Source organism: Anthonomus grandis, chromosome 7 (genome assembly GCF_022605725.1).
Source record: "Anthonomus grandis grandis chromosome 7, icAntGran1.3, whole genome shotgun sequence".
NCBI classification, from domain to species: Eukaryota; Metazoa; Arthropoda; class Insecta; order Coleoptera; family Curculionidae; genus Anthonomus; species Anthonomus grandis.
Window position 1 is genome coordinate 27,605,752 of NC_065552.1, and position 22,111 is coordinate 27,627,862.

The 22,111-nt window shown below is 31.7% G+C and overlaps 1 protein-coding gene across 7 annotated transcripts in view; it reads right to left on the reverse strand.

Annotated features, from left to right (window-relative positions):
* Positions 1-2,818: 2,818 nt before the first annotated feature.
* Positions 2,819-22,111, reverse strand: part of LOC126738949 (spectrin beta chain) — a 53,205-nt gene continuing 33,912 nt past the window's right edge. For 2 of the 7 annotated variants that reach the window (XM_050444443.1, XM_050444444.1), the window contains exons 5-13: positions 19,393-19,764; positions 16,895-17,111; positions 15,831-16,011; positions 12,649-12,735; positions 9,541-9,684; positions 9,034-9,134; positions 8,808-8,974; positions 8,495-8,740; positions 2,819-3,576 (exon numbers count right to left, since the gene is read on the reverse strand). In XM_050444443.1, coding sequence (XP_050300400.1) covers positions 8,551-8,740; positions 8,808-8,974; positions 9,034-9,134; positions 9,541-9,684; positions 12,649-12,735; positions 15,831-16,011; positions 16,895-17,111; positions 19,393-19,764 — 1,459 coding nt within the window. In that variant the 3' untranslated portion in view covers positions 2,819-3,576; positions 8,495-8,550. Of the gene's footprint in view, positions 3,577-8,494; positions 8,741-8,807; positions 8,975-9,033; positions 9,135-9,540; positions 9,685-12,648; positions 12,736-15,647; positions 15,705-15,830; positions 16,012-16,894; positions 17,112-19,392; positions 19,765-22,111 lie in introns of all 7 variants that reach the window. The other 5 variants (XM_050444445.1, XM_050444446.1, XM_050444448.1 and 2 more) reach the window with 5 other exon arrangements.

The following is a 22,111-nucleotide window of genomic DNA, read 5'->3' on the forward strand; positions in this document are numbered from 1 at the left end:
TAGGGAAGCACTACTTCCAGGTAGTCTTAATGTTATAAATGAACCTCTAGTGCCACGAGATCGTATCATATTGCCACCCCTGCACATTAAACTAGGTTTAATGAAGCAATATGTTAAGGCATTAAATAAAGATGGTAAATGTTTCAAATATATTTCAAGGAAATTTCCAAGTCTAAGTTCAGAAAAACTCAAGGCAGGTATATTTGATGGTCCACAAATTCGCAAGTTGGTAAACGATCCTAATTTCACCAGCTCAATGTCAGAAATTGAGAAGAATGCATGGGATTCCTTTGTTTGGGTTATCCAAAATTTCTTAGGTAATAGGAAGGGTGATGATTACATTGCGCACGTCGAAGAGATGTTGTCACACTTCCAGCGACTTGGATGTAACATGAGCATCAAAGTGCACTTCCTACACAGCCATTTACACCATTTTCCTGAAAATCTCGGTGACATGAGTGAAGAACAGGGTGAACGATTCCACCAAGATCTTCGAACCATGGAGGAACGATTTCAGGGTCGCTGGGATGCACATATGTTGGCCGATTTTTGCTGGAGTATTCAGAGTAGCAGTTCATTCAAAACTAGTAGAAAATCATATAAAAGAAAATTCCTGAGTGTATAGTTCTTGTAATTAAAAATGTTTGTACGTTGAGTGTATTTTTAATTCCCAAAAAATACTCCCTCCTTTTAACTGAAAAACTAGAGCTGACACATATAAACTGATGACATTATTTAATATCAGCATTAAAAATAAGCCTAGAATCATAAAAATATTCCATGCAACATACATGCTGTTGGGCGGTGTAATAACAATACTCTTATTTCTTTCAGCAAAAAGATAGAATTACAGTATCTAAAGGGCAAAACAATCAGGCTAACAGAAGGAAAAGCGGAGTTTAGTAATAATCAGTTTTCATTAAAGTTTTCTTCCACTCACTCCTCATAACTAGCCTCACTCATAACTAATTACAATAAATAATAAAATTAAAATATATATTGTAAATTAACTGAGGTAACTACTACGTATTACTAGTAATCTATCAGCAACAATATGTTTTAACATAGAGGAAAAGATACTTAAAAAATGAACTAAAATTGGAGAAATGAAAACAACGAATTAAAAACAAATCGTTAAACGAAGACCAAGTTGATAGAGGAGTGAAATCTATATAAGAGTACACTTTATACTGATACTGTTAAAATGAAGGAAAATTATCAAAAAAACGTTTAGCTTTGTATAATTTATATTGAATTACTCGGAATGTTTTTAAAATTGTTATCAAACACATATACTGGTTTGCACTGAAAGTCCTGAGAATACAAGGATTTTGTCGGTTAAGAAAACTACCTCTCAAAAAGTGCTGTCCTATGTAATGGTGTGGTCAGGGTTCCCTTAAGCCTAAAATTGACAGTATGCACACCATCTCTAAATCCAATTTTTCGAAATAAATAAGGTTTTTAATTAATTATAATTCTATGATACAGGTTAACACAATGAAACCGGCGCCTATTACTCATATTCAACCATTTAGCCTCCCTCATGAGGCTTGTGGCTAACATCTTCTTACCCCATTAATAAACCTTTGTATTCTCTGGATATGTTAGCTCCTTATAGGAGCTTTAGCTTAACAGGATATCTTCGCTTAAGAGGATATCTTCGGACCTTTGATTTAAAACTTTCGGAATATTTATATGTTTGTGAATCTTCTGATGAATATAATTCCTTATTAAAGGTTTCTACTGGTTTTATAATATTGATTTTGTTTATTAATCTTCTTTCCTTATTCTTCACTCTATGTATTGTTTTCGTTCCTATCGCGTTTGTGCTTCTCAGGACTTCTGTTTTCCTCTATAAAATTTCCGATGTCTTCTGTTTTTTCCCTTTGTATTTCTTTATTGATGTTCATATATTCCTGTTTGGTCTTGTCTGTCTCTACTTTTCGTCTACTTCATTAGGAGCTTTGTTCCTTGATTTATTTTCTATCTTTCTTTTGTTTCGGAAAACACTTTTCCACTGTAGTTTTCACAGTATGTTATCTGGGAGGGTACTGTCATTGTCGTTGTATTCTAGTAGGTTTTAAGGCTGTTTTTTTGTCAAATTTTAGGCCTGATGATACTCCGATAGAAGCGAAACACGTGTAGCTTTTTAAAAACTATATATATGTTTCATGAGACCCTGACTTGGCGATCTTAATTTTGTTTTTTTGTGTGGTCTCTTGGAGAAAGGATGGATGAAATGTTTCTATTCTAGAAGGTTTGATATCTCAACTTCATATTCATGTGTTTTCTTTGGTATATTACATCTTATGTAGTTTTTCTTTATAACCATTTTGTCTGGTTCTTTAATTTACTGCTATTTTTGGTTTTACTAGCCGATAGTCGCTGCCCGTTGAGAATTTATTCAATATACGTTTTATAATAAACGAAAGAGATTAATTTAAATTTCAAAACCTTTTCCGTAATAAACGCAGCCTCTTACAAATGTACTTTCCTGAGATGGAAAAAACCTAATATGTTATCCCTATATGTTAACGTCTGATTTTCAGATTTTGAATATGTGAACCTTTTCTGATTTAAAAAAATGGTATGTCCATATCATATTTTTTGCGTTCTTTGTTGTATATTTTTTTCCTGTTAACTTTTTGACAGGTATATTATTCTTTATATTTGGTCACTCTATATTTTATTTATTATGACAGCCGCTCTGAAGATGACCAAACACTTCGAAATCCCTTAACTGAATGTTACCCCGACATAAAAAACGTTATCTTATATTTTATTTTGTTTTTCCTGATGTGAAAAAAGACACGAAAAATTTATTACCAAAAACAATATTTATTTTTTATTATAACTCCATTTGTAATTTAAAAGCGACGGCGACGACAGTAATATAATTATGTAAAATAGACGTAACTCTACAAAATACAAATAAACGAAGACGTAAAGAAGATATATGTAAATATTATTTAAATGACTGTCACCTTCTTCCGCTAAGCAAACTATTACACTTATAAATATAATCATATAAACCTATATCGCAACAAAAAATAAAAAATTTAAGATCGTAACATAAAAATACACTTGTCGATATTATCAAATACAAGTAGTTATCAAGATACAGTTATTAGTTTCTCTTTAGAAACCCAATCTTCTATAACAACATTTTATTATTATGTATTTAATTTATTCTTCGATTATACTAATAATAATAAATACACTGGCATTAAAGGTTAGCTGCTGCTGCTGACAAGAAAGAGTATTTTTAAGACCCCGAAAAAGCCATATTGACTAGTGGAGCTGCCTCACCCCACTGAAATATCATATTATCAATAATTAATATAAAAATCACATTATCGTTATAAGGTATGTACTATACATCGAAAATTCTATAGTGCAGTTTCTACAAGACATAAAGAAAAGTTAACATTAATTATTTTCATAACGCTAACGGGTTTGCGTTTCCTTTTTCCGTTTGATGCAAAGTAGAAGACAGGAAAGTATTTGTTTCGTCTGAGACCAGTCAGATAAAGCGTGGTAAAATTAGTGAAGAAGGAAATATAGCTCCATTAAAATCTGAAAAACAAATACATTATTATACTTTTGAATAACCCACAAATAAAGTACCTTAGCATATTATAAGATCCATATGCTCAAAAATTAAGTTTTCCTGACTAATGACACGTACAGTCACATTTAGAAGACGATGTTATGTTATATGTAACCTACATTTATTATATACAACAAAAGCCACTAAAAGGCAAGGTAAGTTACTTGAAAACAAAATCTTTTGACTTTTGTTAGACTACCCTTAGTTATCCACAACCTAAAAAATTGTGGATAACTAAGGGTATTAAGATCAGTGCCCGAAATTTAAGATTTTTGCATTCTATTTTTAGATTTACTATATCTGTAGTTTACATATACTCAAACTCAAAAATGCTTTATTGTCAATATAAACATAGAAGTTGTAGACAAAGCTAAAAGACTGTACATTAAAGGAATAAAAACGAGAAACTAATTTAAAATAAAATAAAATTATATAAAACTTTGAAAAATACTTAAATGCTAATCATTAAAAAATTCACCTAAACTATAGTACGCTTTACTAGCAAGAAATATTTTCGTCCTTGTAAGTAGGCTTTTTTCAGTCTTAAGTTGTCTTATTTCTAGTGGAAGTTTATTAAACAGCTTTCTACCTCCATTTATGATAGAGCTACGGACAAGTTCAAAATGAGGAATGGGTAGCCAAATACAAATAATTTTGTCTCGTATTATAGCGGCTTCCTAAGTGGAGTTCCTGTTTATATTTTCTAAAAACTAAGCAAACTGTTTCGAAAATAAAAATACAACACAGGATTAAAATATTATGAGATTATTTGTTTTGGAAACATTAAATGTCAAAAAATTTGCATCACACCAGTCTTTTATTTTTAACAAATCTGCACGTGCCAGAGGATGGTGGTATCATCGGCAAACAATGTAAATTTGCCAGTTACCTGCAGTTGTGGCAGAAAGTTCACATAAATGAGAAAAAGTAAAGGACCAAGTACTGATCCTTGCGGAACACCCACATTTATATTAAGTTCCTTAGAGATACCACCATTAAATTTGACAGCCTGGACACGATTTGATAAGTAGGAACGAAACCACTCAAGGGCAGTTCCTCTGAAACAATAGAGCTCCAGTTTCATCAGCAGCACTCTGTGACTCACGCAGTCAAATGCTTTGGACAAGTCACAGAATACCGCTGCTGCAACTTCACCAACATTCAGTCGGTTGTACCGGTGCTCTAGAAAGCTGAGCATCATTTGTGCTCACAGACTCACGAAAGCCAAACTGCTAAAGACTTAATAGGCCAAACCTATTTAAAAATGAAATCATCCTCACCTTAACAAGCCGTTCCACTATCTTGGCTTAAGTAGGCAATAACGCTATAGGTCTAAAGTTAGAAGGACAGTCGCGATCGCCACCCTTGTAAAGAGGAATAATCATTGCTCTTTTTAAGCACTCTGGGAAAACTCCAGACATTAATGAAAAGTTAATTGACTCGGTTAAGACTTGCAAAGCAACAAGAGCTAAAGTAGAAAATATTTTAAGAGAAAGCCCATCCCAACCTGATGAACTCTTATTCTTAATATTAACCATTAACTGTTTAAGCTCTTCTACACTTGTGGGGGCAAAAAAGAAAGATTCGGCTACTACCACATTGCTGAGATAGCTCCTGGGATCTATTTTTTGTGACAGATTGGCTGCAAGGTTACTAGCAATATCACAGTAGAAGGAATTGAGGACATTGGAATCTAAGGTACTTGGAATAACCAAGACATTATTTTTGCCCCTTAGCTCATTTAAAATCTTCCAAGATCTTTTGCTCTGTTGGAGGATTTATATATCCTCCTTTGAAAGTAGGTCCACTTGGCCATTTTGATTGAGTTTCTGTAAATCTTGCGGTATCTGTTATAATTTAAAAACGTTGCATTGTTCATAGCGTATTTCCTAATGTAAAAAAGGGAGCGCATATTTTTCCCAGATACTCGTAAACCCTTAGTATACCAAGGTTTTCTATTTCGTTTTTTAATATTGACAACAGGAAAAGCAGTGTTAAAATTGTTTAATACTATTTGATGAAAGCTATGCAGTGGGTTAACAGTAGTCAATACATTATTCCAACTTGACATATTGCAAAGCAAAGAGAATTTGCGGAAATTAGCTCTAGTATAGTCTATCGCGTCCAAACTTATTCTTAGCTGCACTATTAAGCTTTACTAATCCCACTATTGCCTCATCGTCAGACAAACCGGCATTGATTGTTGTACACTGATTTTCGTGTTGGTTAAAATTCGTACAGAAGCAATCTATCAGTGAGGAAGAAAATGCTGAAATCCGGGTTGACTGATCGACGTGCATCTTAAAATTAAATGAGTTTAACAGATTAAAAAGCATTCGATTTGATCCATTAGATTTGTCTAAAAAATGTACATTAAGATCGCCAGCCAGAATACACATTGCATTAACCGAAATTTCACTTAAGAGGAGAATTAAGTACTTAAATATATCATAAAAGTTATAAGTAATAAAAAAAGCTAAACAGTTACTTTACAGAACTAGAATTTCGAACGCAATAAGTAGAGCAAAAGAAGCGTGCTCTCTATAGAGACCACGTAAATGGGTTGAGAAAAAAGAATGATGTTTTAAAAACCCATCCACAAATTGATTCAAATGTTCTAAATGAATTTTACTGTACTGTTACCAGCTTAGCTTGCTAAGGATCTTGTCCCTGAAATTGATCCATTGACGTTCTTACGAAATTCTCATGTAGGAGAAACATTTGTATTATTTCATATTGATGTGATTGTTTGGCTTATGCTATTAATCATTGTTTTGATTTGGGGGTCTTTCCGGAAATTTTGAATAGTGATCCCATTGCACAAAACGGTATCCTATACAGAACATTAAACTTTAGACCTATATCTATGCTATCTACTCTATAAAAAAAAAATAGAAAAAGTAGTAAAAAAAAGATCGATTTTTGGAAGGAAATAAAATTTTTAGTAATTGAAATAAAAACACCCATTATCTTACGTTATTTTCTTTGAAATTTTATATATTGTAATTTAAGCGCTACAGTAAAAATAAACATTGATGATTCATCTGCACAAGTAAATGCTTATATTCTAGAAGACAAATATTTAACACATGATGTTATTGTTGGTTGCGATTATTTAAACCAATCGCATATTGTTATGCTTAAGTTTGAAAGTACCCTTTCATTAAGAAATGTTTTAGTTTTAGATGAAGTACCGCTGCAGCAGCCACAAAAGGAAATTAAGATTGGTAATATTACAAGGGAAGAAACATGTACCATTCATATTCTTTTATAAGAATATAGCATTAACTTTAAAGGACTTAGGTAAAAGTGATTTTGCAACCATGCATATTAAATGCACTACCAGTGTACTCGTAATGTATAACCCTTATCCCATGTCAATTTGAGAAAGAAATATTTTAGATAATTTATTAAAAGAGTTACTTATTATTAGGATAATATTATCCGCCGGTCTAGTTCTGTTATATTAGTATGTTAGTCCGGTATTGCTGGGAAAAAGAAAACAAGTAGGACTATCGAATGTGTATTGATTACCGGCGTTTAAACCTTATAACTGCCAAAGAAAAATTTCCAATTCGATTAATACAAGACCAGATTGATATGTTGGGAGGGCTCAAATATTTTATTCCGCTAGATCTTGCGTTTTAATATTATCAGGTCCCAATGGCAGTAGACTCAATCAAGGTAAATGCCCTCGCAGTCTTTTAAAAACTTATTAGTAATGTATTTGGTGGACATTTAAATAAAATAGTTCATGCTTATTTTGATGACCTGATAATACCTGGACACAACTATGACGAAATTTTGATTAAGTTAAAAACGGTATTAACTTATTTGCAAAAATCTAACTTAACTTTAAAGTTAAGCCAATGTAGCTTTTTAAAACGTAGTATTAATTATTTATTTTATTATTTATATTAGTGAAACCAAGGATGTTGTTAAGAGGTATGCAAACGGTACTTAAGTAAGCTTTTGAGTTTTATGTAAGGTTCAAATATTAGAATAAGAGTGTGTTTCTAATATCTGTTGGGCAGTTAAACAATAAAGAAATATATTAAACGTAAATGCCTTGAGACCCGAATACTGAAGCAAGGGCTTTGTATCTGTTGGGAAATAGCAATGAAGGCCCAAACAATAAATGACTTTGTTGAGATATGAAAAGGTTGCGTTTATGGGCCCAAATAGGAAAATAAAGTATCTGTTGGGAATAAACTGCAAAAAAAAATGAATTGAAATATCAAGATTGTTTTTAATTGATTTTGCTATTTGCAGAGAAAGAGAGCATCGAGTGTGAGGACAGATCTCATCGCGGTGTGGTCCAGTGTGACGAAGAATAAAAAAATGGTTTTAACTTAAATAAAGCAAAAAAAAGAGTCGAGTATAAAATTCCGGGGACGACAAGGGAATTATAGTTCGCAGGCAAGAATAGCGGCGTGGTACGATTCGCGCTAAGCAGTACGGGCGATAGTTTTTCAGTATGGCCGTCGTTATTAAAAATTATTACATATTATATATTAGGTATAATAGTGTGTTGTTACTTTATTGATATTATGTTGAGGATAATTAAACCGGTCAAAGTGTTTCCGTATCTCATCAGTTTGCCTCGACACATGTGACATTTGTTGTATTTATAACAAATTTCTGTAGTGTTTCACCATGAAATAGCCTTTTAAATATTTACTGACGTGTATAAGTCAGGAAAACTTCATTTTTGAGCGTGGATCTAATAACATGGCAAGAGACTTTCTTTCGGGAGAAAGAAACCAATTAAATTTTACATTTAAAAGTAAAGAAGTGTATGATGCACTTTTATTCAGTGTAAATATTTTTCTTATTCATATAAAAAAGCGATCCTCGTATAAACAAAATCCGAAATTAAATTACCTTAATTCTCGATTAACCTAGCACGTACTAGCATTTAAAGCAGCGTCAGTGGTAATTTATGTTTTCTTTAATGTAAAAAAGCTGCGCCGTTTCTGATCCTCCTTTTGAGCGGAGGCAGGCAGCGTTTGAGAGCGCGACGGACCTGAGGCTGACGTGGGATCGGCGTGCGCATTTAAATGCGAAATCCACGTCGACATTTCGGCGTCGTTCGTCGCCTGGAATAGAAAATCGCCGCCGTTTTCTAACCTAGAGGATAAAAAAGTAATCGTTAAAATCGACATTATATAAAAAAAAAAACATCCAAACAACTTACTTCAATCTAAATACGTGTTTTTTCTTCTTATAATCCGAAGCAATTGACGCGTTTGCGCCGTGTAACTGTAACGGGGCCTCGCCCTTAAATCGCTGGTCGGGGGTAGACTTGGCCGTTTTCGCGTCTTTGTAGAAGTATAATTTACTACCTCGTAAAACCGCGTAAACCTGCCCAAATAATACAATAAATATATGGAAAAAAATGATTGAATTTATCTAATTAGTACCTTATCCCACGATCGATTAGTTGCCTTGACAGTTGTATTTTCCCATTCATGTTTCCTTACTAAATTGCCCTCAAAACCTTCATCATCTGGGCTAGATCCTTCTATATTAAATTAAAACAAATCCATTAAACCCTGCTAATTACAGAAAACAACTGAAAAATCATCAATAGCTTTATATCAAACAACTAAAGTTGAATACAACCGACAATTGGCCTCGTGGAAAAACTATTGTTGATCATATCGTTCACCATCACCTTTTTTCTTTCCCTAACATTGATAACAAAACATCGCGACACAACAAATAAACACAGATTAACGTATAATAGACATGGTACATATTGTAATATTTTCTAAATCTAAAAAGAACGGATATATATATAAATCCCCAAATCTATACATACCATGAACTCATTCAGGTTAACATTCTACTATCAAAGGTTTTTGCCAGATTATTATTTAACTAATAACACAAAATAACTGTTGGTTTATGCCAAAAAGTAATAATACCTTGTCTCGATGCCAAAACTCCCTCGTCGTCACTGTGGGCTCCCGAGAGCGTTTTGGGGCTGCTTTTCTTCCACCTGAAGCTCCTGAATGGCGATTTACTTCTTGAACGGTCTTTACGTTTCGATTTCTCTTCGAATCTCGAGACTTTACCATCCATGACAAACAGATGCAATAATAATATAAGCAAAACACATAAATATGCAAAAAAGCGAGTTTAATGAAGTGACTATATATTTAGGAAAAGCATTGATCAAAAGATTTTTGCTTCTGAAAAACTGTTGATAGTTGATTATTATAATATTCGGAAGAAAAGTATAATAAAGAAAAAGCGGAACAAATAATTGTCCTGTTTTAAACTGCTCCCAGAAAAACTTCAAGTAAAGGTTGTGCAATTTCGATTTGTATCATCAGTAGGATAACGCACAACAAAAATGTTACCCCAAGGTTTTAGGTGCACTCAATCCAAATCTAGTCTCGTAATTGCTCAATTACTTTAGGATTTTGTGTTTTGCCCGTTTTTCAGAAAAATATATGCAAAGCAGTATTTTTTCCAAAAAAAAAAAAAAAATACACACGGGTACTACATCTTAAAGTAGAAGTCTTCCTCATTTAAATGACGTCAAATTTGCTAGAATATATGTAGTTAGTTTCACATATCACACTTTTATGGTTGTTAATATGTTGCAATGTAATTGTTGATCTATTGCATCATGTGTTATTTCCATGATATTACAGTTATAGGAAAACTGGAAAATTTGTGAAATCTCGAATAAATGGAAGATTGGAGCAAACTCATTTGAAAGAAGATGACTTTTACTTTACGATCCAAAGTGTCCTTTTTGTGGAAAATTAACCTACACACATAACTTCAAAACAGGTTTCTATATAAGGACATTGGTCTCGGTTGATTTTATCGGGCTGTTTAATTCTAAGACTCTAGATTGTTTTATAAATATAGTTTTTATATGTAGACTTATTACAGTTTTCTAGATTCTTTCAATGAGTTTTTATATTTGTCATGAATTTTAGGACAAAGGTAGAGTTAGATAGATTTTATTACACTTTTCTTTGAAACACTTAAACAAAATAGTATAATAAAATATAGAATGATTAAAATATGTTATATAGAATGATAAAACATTACTAAGGTGACGGTATACCAAAAGCAACCATAAGGTATTTAAAAAAATATAGGATATTTTAAAAAATTCGCAAAGTTCACGATAAAACGCTGAAATATTCTTTATATTTTGTTATGTTGCACTTTTATTTAAAGATAGAATATACTATTCAAAAAATTCCGTAACATCATAATTCAAATCAATTGCATCATAAAACTGTAAACTGCTATTTGTCATAAAATAAAGAAGATATTTGATCTTCATATGATAAACTTAATAGTAAATACAAAAGGCCGAGCAAATCAGCTCATAAATACATGAGGTTGATAAAGGCCTTTTACAGTGGTTTAGCCAAAAAGACAAGAAAGTATACCAGTAAGTGGCAGATTGAGAAGGGATTAAACTTCACATATTTTAGAAGTTTGATTGAACGTAAGAAGAAAAACTGTTTGATCACAAAGCTGTATCTCGTGGATTAAGAAGTAACTACATTCGAGGAAGAGCCGGTATCGACAAATTGAATGTTCAGGGAGTAGATTTATTTGATATTGTATTTTTTATTTGTAAGTTTTATTTATCGACCTTGGCAGAAGGTTAATTTTTTGAAGCAGAAGATGAATTTCAGTTCATTTGAATAGTTGCCTTTAAATGAGACGTTCAAAAACACATAGATAATTTCAAAATAAATATTTATCAATCTAAACAGGTGGTCACTATTGGGATATCCTAAATAGTGATAAAGGTGAAAAATGTAAACGACAACAAGGAAAAGCGAATATTTACGCTTTATGTGTATGACCATATTGGCTAAATTTCGAGTTATTAATCTAAATATACTTGGGTGGATGAACATCTACTGAGAAAATCAATCCACAAGAGTAAAAATTGCAAACTCCGTTTGAAATATGTTTAGAGCAACTAATGTTTTCAGATTATGTAAAGTTCTATAGGATGATTTTGCATATACTATGTGTGCATTCAGAAAGAGTTAAACCTAGTTGCAGAATGGTCTCAAATCATGGCACTAGGCCTTAGTTCAACACTAAAGCAATTTCAAAAACAAGTCACAACTTAAAAAAGGATAACGCTACTCCTACTCTCTATTAACTAACAACTACATGTGGTATATCCACTCGTCGTTCTCTCTTTAACTTTAGGCTCCGCCTATATATTTCAGCTGCCTGTTGATCCATGTATATGAAATAAATTTGCTTGTGTCAATCAATTAACAAATGGTAACCTTGTAAAGAAATTCATAATCAAGAAACTGGAGTTTAGCATAAATTTGTGTGCCTTAAGTTTCCTTTAAATACAAGATTATAGTTAATGATAATACGGCACCATTTTCCTAATATATTCCTAGAATATATTGAACCTACCTCTTAAAAAAAACACAAAAATAAATTTATGCCGCCTTAATAATACCGCCATCTTAATAATCGTATCACCAAAACGTATTACAAAAAATCTCAACTTCATGAAATCGCATCAGATTGTAATTAATTGTTTTCCCCAATATTTTACTTATGTCAAATATCAGTTTATCTATACGTAATAAATACGGTAAATTTATAGTCACTTCATGAAAATATGCCAACACCAATAAAGGCAAAACAAACTAAGTTTACCAATGCGCAAAAACAGTCTAAATAAACGTTGAAATAAAATAAACACAAATGATATAAAAAACAAAATAGTATTAAGACGAGATTAAAAGTTCAAAAAGAGTAAAAAAAGAATAAGATAAGTATGAGGAAACAGATAGCAAAGAAAAGAAGGAAGAACAAAATTACATTTAGATATTAAAGAAAAATGGGACATAAATGAAATAAACGTAGGAATAAACTAAAAGAAGAAAAGAGCAGACCAGGATAGATGTATGAAGTCTTTAAATGAAAATAATATACATAGAGATAACAAAAAATTTAAGATAAATCATAAAAAGTAACGCGTTTATAACAGATGACGTATATCAAAATCAACTTACGTGTTTGCGATCTAGGACTACTAGATCCTTTAGGAGTCGAGGGACTCATACCTCCGATACTTTGGGGCCGAGGGGACGTTCCATGCACTACAGATATATAAATAAATAAACATGCGCATGCTTTAAAATACAAAATAAACTATTGTATAAAAATACATGCAAAAGCTGTAAGAACAATATGATGAAACATAAGCGTTAAAGATATTAGAAAGGTATAAGCGTAAAAGTATCAGAAAATTTATGAAAGTATACATTATATTTATTACAAATTATACATTAAGCTTGGTATATTACAAAAAGCTGAGAATGTTTTTATTGTTATATATATTAATAAAATTGAACCTATATTTTCAGATTTTAAAATAGTTTATAGGCGAATTAAGGAAATTACGACTTAATGTATTGATTTTATAAAAAACTATGGAAGTAGCATATATTATTGGTGGATCACCAACATCTTATAAGTATGTATAATTCCTTATACATACTTATAAGATTTTATTACTTTTTACCTATTTAAAATATAATCCAAAGTAAAAGAAATTGTGTCTATTATGGCTTTAATGTATCGCGATTTAAAAGCTCTAAATTTGTATGCAAAAATTTACGTAATTTTTATTTGTATAACACAGTAAATATAAGAGTACCAAAATATACAACATGAAATTATGTCATAACATACAACCTTATACGACATTATTTGTCCATACCTTTTTAAACCATTAGCAAATACGAGGAAGCAAGCATAGCAGCAAAAAAATTTAGTAGCGAAGCAAATAGCACTCAAATAATTAACTTTTTTACTTACCAAGTCAATATTTTCAAGCATTTATGAAAATTAAAGTAAAATGACCAACCCAATTATTATTAAGTGAGTGAGATTAAAAACCGCAACCATGTACAATGTTAATCTGTGCAGTAATTTATTGTGTCTTACATACAGCTGTGGTCAATATAAAAGGTAATTTCATAAAATGTAAATCTAATTATATGTAGCTTGGAATATTAAAAGAAACTAAGCAAAATTGTATTTTATTAAAACAAGTTTTTTTTTATATAAAAATTTGTTTAAATTTTAATTTGACATAAAAATTAACAAAAAAATAAGCGTAAATGGCAAGATTCGTATTAGAGATTTTTATTTTCTAATTGTAGAGGTGGGTATATAGTGGGTTTCTAACGTTGTCCTTTAGTATTTAAATACATATTTATAGAACCTTTTTGGGATCAATGAAAATTCAGGTGTAAAAATATTTCCTTATTGGATAAAAAAATATTCCACAAGTAAAATTACTAAAAAATTACAGTAATTGCACTATAAAATCGAAAGAGTTTACTGATAATTCGAAAATATTCCACTATAAACTCATAGCAATAAAAAAACAGAGAACCAATCATAACAAGTACATGTTACAAAGGTTTTAGAGCTTTTGAAAAATCTATTCTTCACCATTTTTTAGTTTCATTAACGAGATAACGACGAAAAATTTGTGATTGATATTATGCTCTAAAAAGAATAAATTAACACAAACAGAACGATTTTAATGCGTAAGATGAATTAATACCAAATATAAACAATGAAATTAGAGAAGATATTGTTTCTTATGAAGAACAATTCTATTGAAATGACTTCGTCCTAGACTAACTGGGACTAAAATAAAAGCAGCGACTTTTTCTTCGGACAAATCCAGCTTTAAAGATAAATGGTGGCTTAGAGATTACCGGTAAGTGAAATATGGTTAACAATTGGACTCAACAAGGATACAAGCAAAAGTATCCAAATAAAGTAAAAAAACTAACTCGTTAAAACTTCTTCTAAAACAACTCGTTACAGAAATATATTTTTTTCGGTATTATGGGATTAAAGTCATATTTTAGTTCAAGCCGAGCTTTCATTCTATAAAAATATATTTAATATTATTATCATGAGCAAGCCATTTTAATAATGTATTTTTTATCACATGGCACACTGAACACAACTGTAGATCAATTTTTAATAGAGGGTAAGTAGGAAAAAAAGTTTAAAAACAATTCAGTTAATCCGAAAATAAATTAATCACACACTCTGCTGTAGAGAAGTGTAATTTCATAATCGTAGAGTTCATTTGTATATTACTATTGGGATCAAGTCTGAATTGTTATTTTATTTTCAGTTTTTTTTTCTATTACTCTCTGAATCGTTTCTTTTCGAATCTAAAACCATAAATAAAGGAAAAAAATACAACTATTTGTTCCAAGATTCTGAACACTTTAAAGGAATTTTTATGGTGACATTTATAAACGGTGAAGAAGATATTCATTTTATGTTATATCGGTGCAAACATTTAAGATATTTTTATGTTAGCTGATAAGATATGTGACGGTACAAAGGTAACTAAGATCGCAATTTATAGTATACCAGGAAATAGGGAATCCTGAGGCTCCAAACAGGTTGTATTGTCACTCAATACCTGAAGAAGGTCTCTGTTTTTTATATGAATCAGTAGTTCATTATTTATCTTGGCTGTATTTTACTTATTATATATTATATCGTTTTATTCAGTTCTTGGAAAATTGAGTTGAAACTATCCTTATTTAAAATGTTTTAATAAATTTAAATTAAAAAAAAAAACAGTTTATCAAGATCTTAATGAAACAAATAGTCTTTTAAAGTATATTTAATTTATAGAGTTATTTTAATTACTTGAAGAAAAACACTCGTGTTTGGTAGAACTCTTATTTAATAATTATTTTAGCAAATATTTGCTAATATCCTTTTATAGTGACAAATATTTACTAAATGTAGGTAATTTGGAGTCCTCAATGGTTCACACTCTCCTCGTGAAGTATATACATAGTAAGTCCGCGTTAAAGTTAACTACCAATAATGAAACTCTAAGTTTCTCCAGGGATGATTCACCTTAACGCGGACACACTTTCTATAAATTTCAACCAAAGTTACCGTTAAGTTATTATTTTGGTGCTGTGAAAAAAATTTCATATTCTAAATGTTAAATTACCTTCACCATCACCAGGAGAGGCGGCCTTCACCGATGACCTCTGCGCCCCAAAAGCTGCTTGTAAGAGAGCGCGAGAGACTTTTGAGCGATTTGTTTTTTAAATTTTATGATTATATTAAGAAATAATCGAGGAAACAGTAATAACATTACTTCTGTAAAAATTAATCAATAATAATAACTTACCAGGTCTTTCTTCGGCAGCAGTTGCGCCAGCATCAGGTCTATCAGACGAAACTGATTCGGGGTCCTTCGATTTGGCGGCGGCAGCTTCAGCTAACGCTCGTCGCTCGGCTTCTTCTTTTTCTTTTCGTTGTCGCTCGGCTAAAGCTTCGGCTTCACGTCGTTCCATTTCGCGAATTTCGAACTGTTTAAAAAGAAAAAAGTAAATAGGATACTTTGTCCCATTTTGCCCGGGTATATCGGTTATTTTTAAAGATTGAATGAAAAATGGCAGTTTTCAGGAACCTGTGCCATATTTTAATTATAGCTAATAATCCTGTAAGTATAACTGGTTTTGCCTCTGAGATACAGGGCGAAAACGGAAAATATCACTTTTTCGTTGGCATAATTGATGAATTCTGAATTGTCGTGTTTTATTCAGTCAAAAAAAATGGAATAAAAAATTCTAATTATTATCTTTACATTTAAGTTTAACAAATAAATATGTAGTTTGGCCAAGTTAATATTTGCTTCTATATAACAACTTATATTATATTTCACAACAAATTTTAGTTATTTACATTAAAAATTCCTGTAATTGGGAATACCATCCCTATACTTAAAAAACAAGTCATATGTCTTCTGTCTAGATCGAAAAGTTTAAATGTCAATATCTCGAAAAGGTGAATTCTAGCAAGATTTTTGAAGTATACCTTTTTTAAGCAAAATTGTTTGCACAATGCATATTTTAAGTAAAAAAATTAAATCCTAAAAAAGTTACGGAGTTTTCAAAAAAACAAAATGTGGTGACGCAACTATGAAATAATTTAAAAAAAGAATTAATTTTATTTATCTTAAAATTAATTTTAAGATTTGCCATATAAAAAAACCCATTGTCCAAATGTATGGCCAAAATTTAAAAAAAAACATTAAGTTTATCACCCTGTATCTTGGATGTCTTTGAATTTCGGACTAGGAAAATTTTACTTAACCTCATTTTATTCTAAAAGAAATCTTTTTTACCCTTGTATATGACACCCTGTCTGACTTAATTAAATAACGATTTAGGCGTTTCGATGTATACTTACAGTAGTTAGTCGTTCCAAAGCGCTAAACCGTTCTTCTTGCGCTGCAGCGGATTTTTCGAAGGCCTCGTGCTTCTTTATAAGATTTTCCACATCGTCAATAGTTTGTCCCAATTCGGTGCTCATCAGATAGGGCTCTTGGGCGATCAACCATTGTTCTGCGACAGCCGCGTCTCTCGCGAACTGATATACTTCCAAAATCAATTGCAAGTTCTCCCATCTGAAAAAAAATGCAATAGGTGATGTTTTTGTCCTTTGGCCTCTATCAGGATTTTAACTCGCCTAAAGGTTTACTTTTAAATTTGTATCATTGTATCATAAATTATAGTATGTTATTAAGAGCATATGCAGTGTATCCAAGATATAAAGATGTCTATCATGGGAATCTTGGAAAACAAAAGAGATTTGAAGATGGTTTTGAAATTAGAGAAAATTTGAAATTAGAGAAAAGTTTCCGTTTAAAAAGTTTTAAAATAGCGAAACGTGTAACCTTTGTCATTTTATTAAATGTTTCGATGCTGTAGATTTTGTGTTTTTTACTTTTCTATAAAAGTGTATGATCAGCATCTTTGGGATAATGGATGATTTTTTCGAATTAAACAAATTAGTTAGGAACTATTTACTAGAAACCCAAAAAAACTAATTTAGATTTTAGATATTGGTCAAACAAATTACCACCATTCTCCAAACACAGATAACACCTTCTAACTGTCGAATTTAAAACACTTCTTAACATATCATGTATAATGCTCTCGAGCGCTTCAACTTCATTCTCCTCAGCTGATCCTCAGATTCAAAAACATGGCTATAAACATAATTTTTGGAATACCCCTCCAGAGAAAAAAAATCGAGCGGAGTTACGTCCGGCAAACGAGGAGGCCACGGAACTGTGGAATGTGTGCCATCCCGCTGAAAGCAACAGTTTCTAATCTTTGCAAGCGTAAGTTGTCCAAGGATTCTTTCAAATTGCGTTCCAATAGTTGAGATAATTCTCCAAGGTAAGGGAGGCATTGTTGTAAAAAAACGTCAATAAAATTAATTTTACATTTTCTCAGCTCCTCATTTTACTACCTACTACACCAAAACATTCGAAACTATAAAATACTTAATAAAACCTCATTTTTTTCAATTTAAATATTGCAGAATCATATTGTGTCATACATTGTTGTATTCTATAGTATTCTATACATTGTTGTATATTAGAATATGCTACTTAATACAGGGTATACTTTGTACGCCCCATATAAAAAAAGCTGCTGATGGTTTCTCCGAAACGAAACGTCGAATAGAAAATCTTTCAACGCCAGAAAAACATAAAAACGAAATCGGCAAATACGGTTATTTAGGCATATTTCTGGAACTACTCGGAATTATAGAACTTTCCAAACGGCATATTGTTAGGCTTGATAGTGCTCACGGTGAGGCTATGTACTATGAGATATAAGATTCGATACCTGGAGCCGCCATTCAACTTTTTTTATTTAATTTTTGTGATTTTTATGTTTAAAGTCAAGGATTTTTGTTGTAATACATTACCCAATTTTATATTTAATTATGCGAATAATATACTATAGGCATCTACTTAGTTTATCTGTGACAAATAAAACATACTATGTATTTAAATTCGTCTCTATTTTTCTAATATTTTAGAATTAAAAATAGAGAAAAAAAGAAATGACAACGGAGACAATTGAGAACGAACCAGCGACCAATGAATAATGGATAATATTCTCATAGTTCATTCATATTTGAGTGTAAACAAATTATAGAATAGCCATTAATAAATAATGTTTATTTGCCCATTTAAAATTCCATAGAAGTTAATTAATTGTAAAATAAAAAGGTGGGATCTAAATATCTATAAAAGATACAACTTCGGTTAATTAACAGAAAAATTGGGTAATTTCATGGTTATTAAACTACCGTTTAAATTTCTTTCTAATTTCAAAGCTTGAAAACAAAATAACTTTTTCACTGACACTTTTTTTGCACTACATGATGGCTACATGAAAAAAAATTGAAAATGGTGGCAAAAACAACATAATTTCGTATCATTCGAGAAAAGCAAACACCTATCCTCATTAACCTTCTATGAATAATGAGAGACTCATTATAGAATCCATGTTAATATACACACATACATCTTTTAGTGATTCCTATGCTCAAAAATTAAATCTGGTTTAAGGTATGTATGGTAATCTTTAGGAGTATTTTATATTATTAAACAAACATTAATTGTTACTAGTTTTTCTTAAACTTTGGATTAACAAATCTTCATGATCTCTTAAATGGGATTTACACAATGACCAGTTTAAAACAGTAGCAAAATAAATCTTTTAAAATCAAATCATTAAAATATCTAGTCCAAGAAAGCTGTTTCAATCTTCCTTACCTGCACATTGGTAGACATGAATATTTTCTATCTTAGTACAAACACCCTTCACAAATGTGAAAATGCCAACTTTATTTAAAAGATGCATAAATAAAATCAATATTCTCACCTTTCTGCCCACCGTTGCACCAACGCCTCCCTATGTCCGTTCAACGTCACTAACTTGTCAGTAATCTCGACACTGGCATAATGATTTCGGCTAAGCAGCTCCTTCCCCAAAGAAATGCACGAAGTGAAATTGTCTTCTCTCGCATCGATTTCCGCTTTCAACGATTGATGATTGCTCATCAGCAGCTCGACACCGCCGACGTCACGCGGCTTTTCGCTGGTGTTCATCTGTCTTACCACGTCGTCCATCCATTGCATCAACGTGCGCACCAAGTTGAAGAATTTGAAGAGGTCACCGGTGTCGGCCAGTTTGGCTCTGCGTTGGTCACATGCCACTTGAAGGTTCGCCCAAGCCGACACAACTTCATGTTCCCTAAACAATTTTTAAAAACATTTTTTTTTACAAAAATATTGAGTTATATACGATTTCTAATATTTTTTTTGTTTTTCTACTTTTTGATTACTTCTGGAATTGGGTGTGAAGTAACCTTGTATGATCCCTAAAAAGAGTTTCAACGCGTCCCATTTCACGCAATTTCATTGCAACTTATCGTAGAGGACTTCAAAAACAATTTTGGATTTTAGAAAACTCAGTGGCGTATAGTTTTTTCTTCAAAAATGTTTAGTTCATACCCCATACTGACTTTACTGGTAAAAGTTTTAAACCATCTATTACGTCAGAAGCTGCTCCTTAGTGACCAAAAAGTGTGTAGCAAATTTCATAAACATATCTTCAATATTATCTTTTTTATGGTTAAAAAACATATTTTTTCCTAAAACTTTAACACCCTGTAGCTCGAAAACTAAGAGGCTTAGGACACATTTTGTTGATATAATTTTTTTTTAAATCACCCAAGGAATCACATCCTGTATTATCGGCACTCAATTAATTAACACCCGTTTTTGAAGGTGGTAGACAATGGTACAGTGAAAACATCTTGTCGGACTTGCATTGTCTTATTTATTTAATCTAACACGACGTTTCCAGAACAGTTTACACTTGATAACGGTTGGAGATACTTACCAACCGAAACGTCGTGTTACATTAAATAAATAAGACAATGCAAGTCCGACAAGATGTTTTTAATTAACACCCTGTATGAAATTATAGAAAAATATTCACAATTAAGCATGATAATTCAACTTAGCCTAAATTAAACTAATCTATGACAATAAAAATTCAGAGATTGGAGGGACACAAAGTCAATGGTCTCAATTATAATTTTACTTTATGTCCCTCCAATCTCTAAATTTTCATTATTAAGAGCTCTCTTTGAGAAAAATGGACTACTTTTTTAATTTTAATCTATGACACATTATTTAAACTGATTTCAGGTGACTTACACTGTCCTGATCCTTTGAGCAGCATCAATTTCCGAATTCCAAGCCGAAACACTAGAATAATGTTCTTTTCCATATCCCTTTAGATCAAACAAACTTTATGTATAATATTCATTTGAGCCGTTTTTTCAGATTGGCAAATGCGGTTGGTAACTTCACTAGCATTTCTCGCAATTCAAGTTTCACTAGTGAAGCTAGTGAAGTCACAACCAACACCATTTGCCAATCTGAAAAAACGGCTCAAAGGAATATTATACATAAAGTTTGTTTAATGGTAAGGGATATGGAAAAGAACATTATTTGTAGTGTTTCGGCTTGGAATTCGGAAATTGATGCTACTCAAAAGATCAGGACAGTGTAAATCACCTGAAATCAGTTTAAATAATGTGCATAAATCAGGAAACTGTCGATCACCTTTCAGACTTCTTACATTGCACATTGCCCTCATATTCCATATATGTCATATGTTCTCTAGGAATATGAAGCCTAACCCCAAAATATCCCACAAACTTATTCTGTATAGCTTCAATCCTGTCAATATGCACGTAGTAAAAGGGAGACCACACAGGAGGTGCATATTTGAGCAATGACTTTACTAAGGAGATATAAAGAATTCGTACTGAAAACACAGATAGTTTAGCAGAATTGCGCAAAAGAAACCTCTAGAAACAAGTGAATGAATCCCGGATTTAAATGAAAGCATACTATCCAAAATCACCCCTAGGTCGGCAATGATATTGACCCTGTTCAGGTCTGTGGAGTCTATATAATAATTAGGTATTATTATATATTATTTATGGCGACTTCTTCCGTGAAAATATTATGCAATGGCATTTCCCAGTGTTAAAATTAAACATTCCATTTTGAACAGACCATGCAAGCAAAGTATTAATGTCAGCCTTGTTTGTCACAGTCCTCAATACTCTCAATGTTCAACGAACTCCGGACAGAACTGAAATCTGTTCTGAATTTTTTTTTTTTAATTTAACACATTGGGTTCTACCAATCAAATAAGTACCCAGCCACTTGATGTGCCAGTAAGGAAAACTCAAGGCTTTAAGTTTTGACAATAACATAGAAAAGTTAACACAATCAAAACACTTGGAGTAGTCTGAATTAAGTCAATTTGAGAATGTTTCTCAAATGTCTGCAAGATGCCTTGTTGATATAAAAGTAGATCGAACTGTTAATCTTTGAGAAACAAACCCATGCTGTCTAGTATCACAAATTCTCTTACCATGCCAAATAAAGGATGGTATTAATAATTTACAATAACAAAAAGTTTAGAAATTGATGATAGAACACTTAATGGTCAGTAGTGTCCAATATTATTTCAATGTCCACTCTTAAATATAGGGGCTATGTAGCTGGAAATCCAC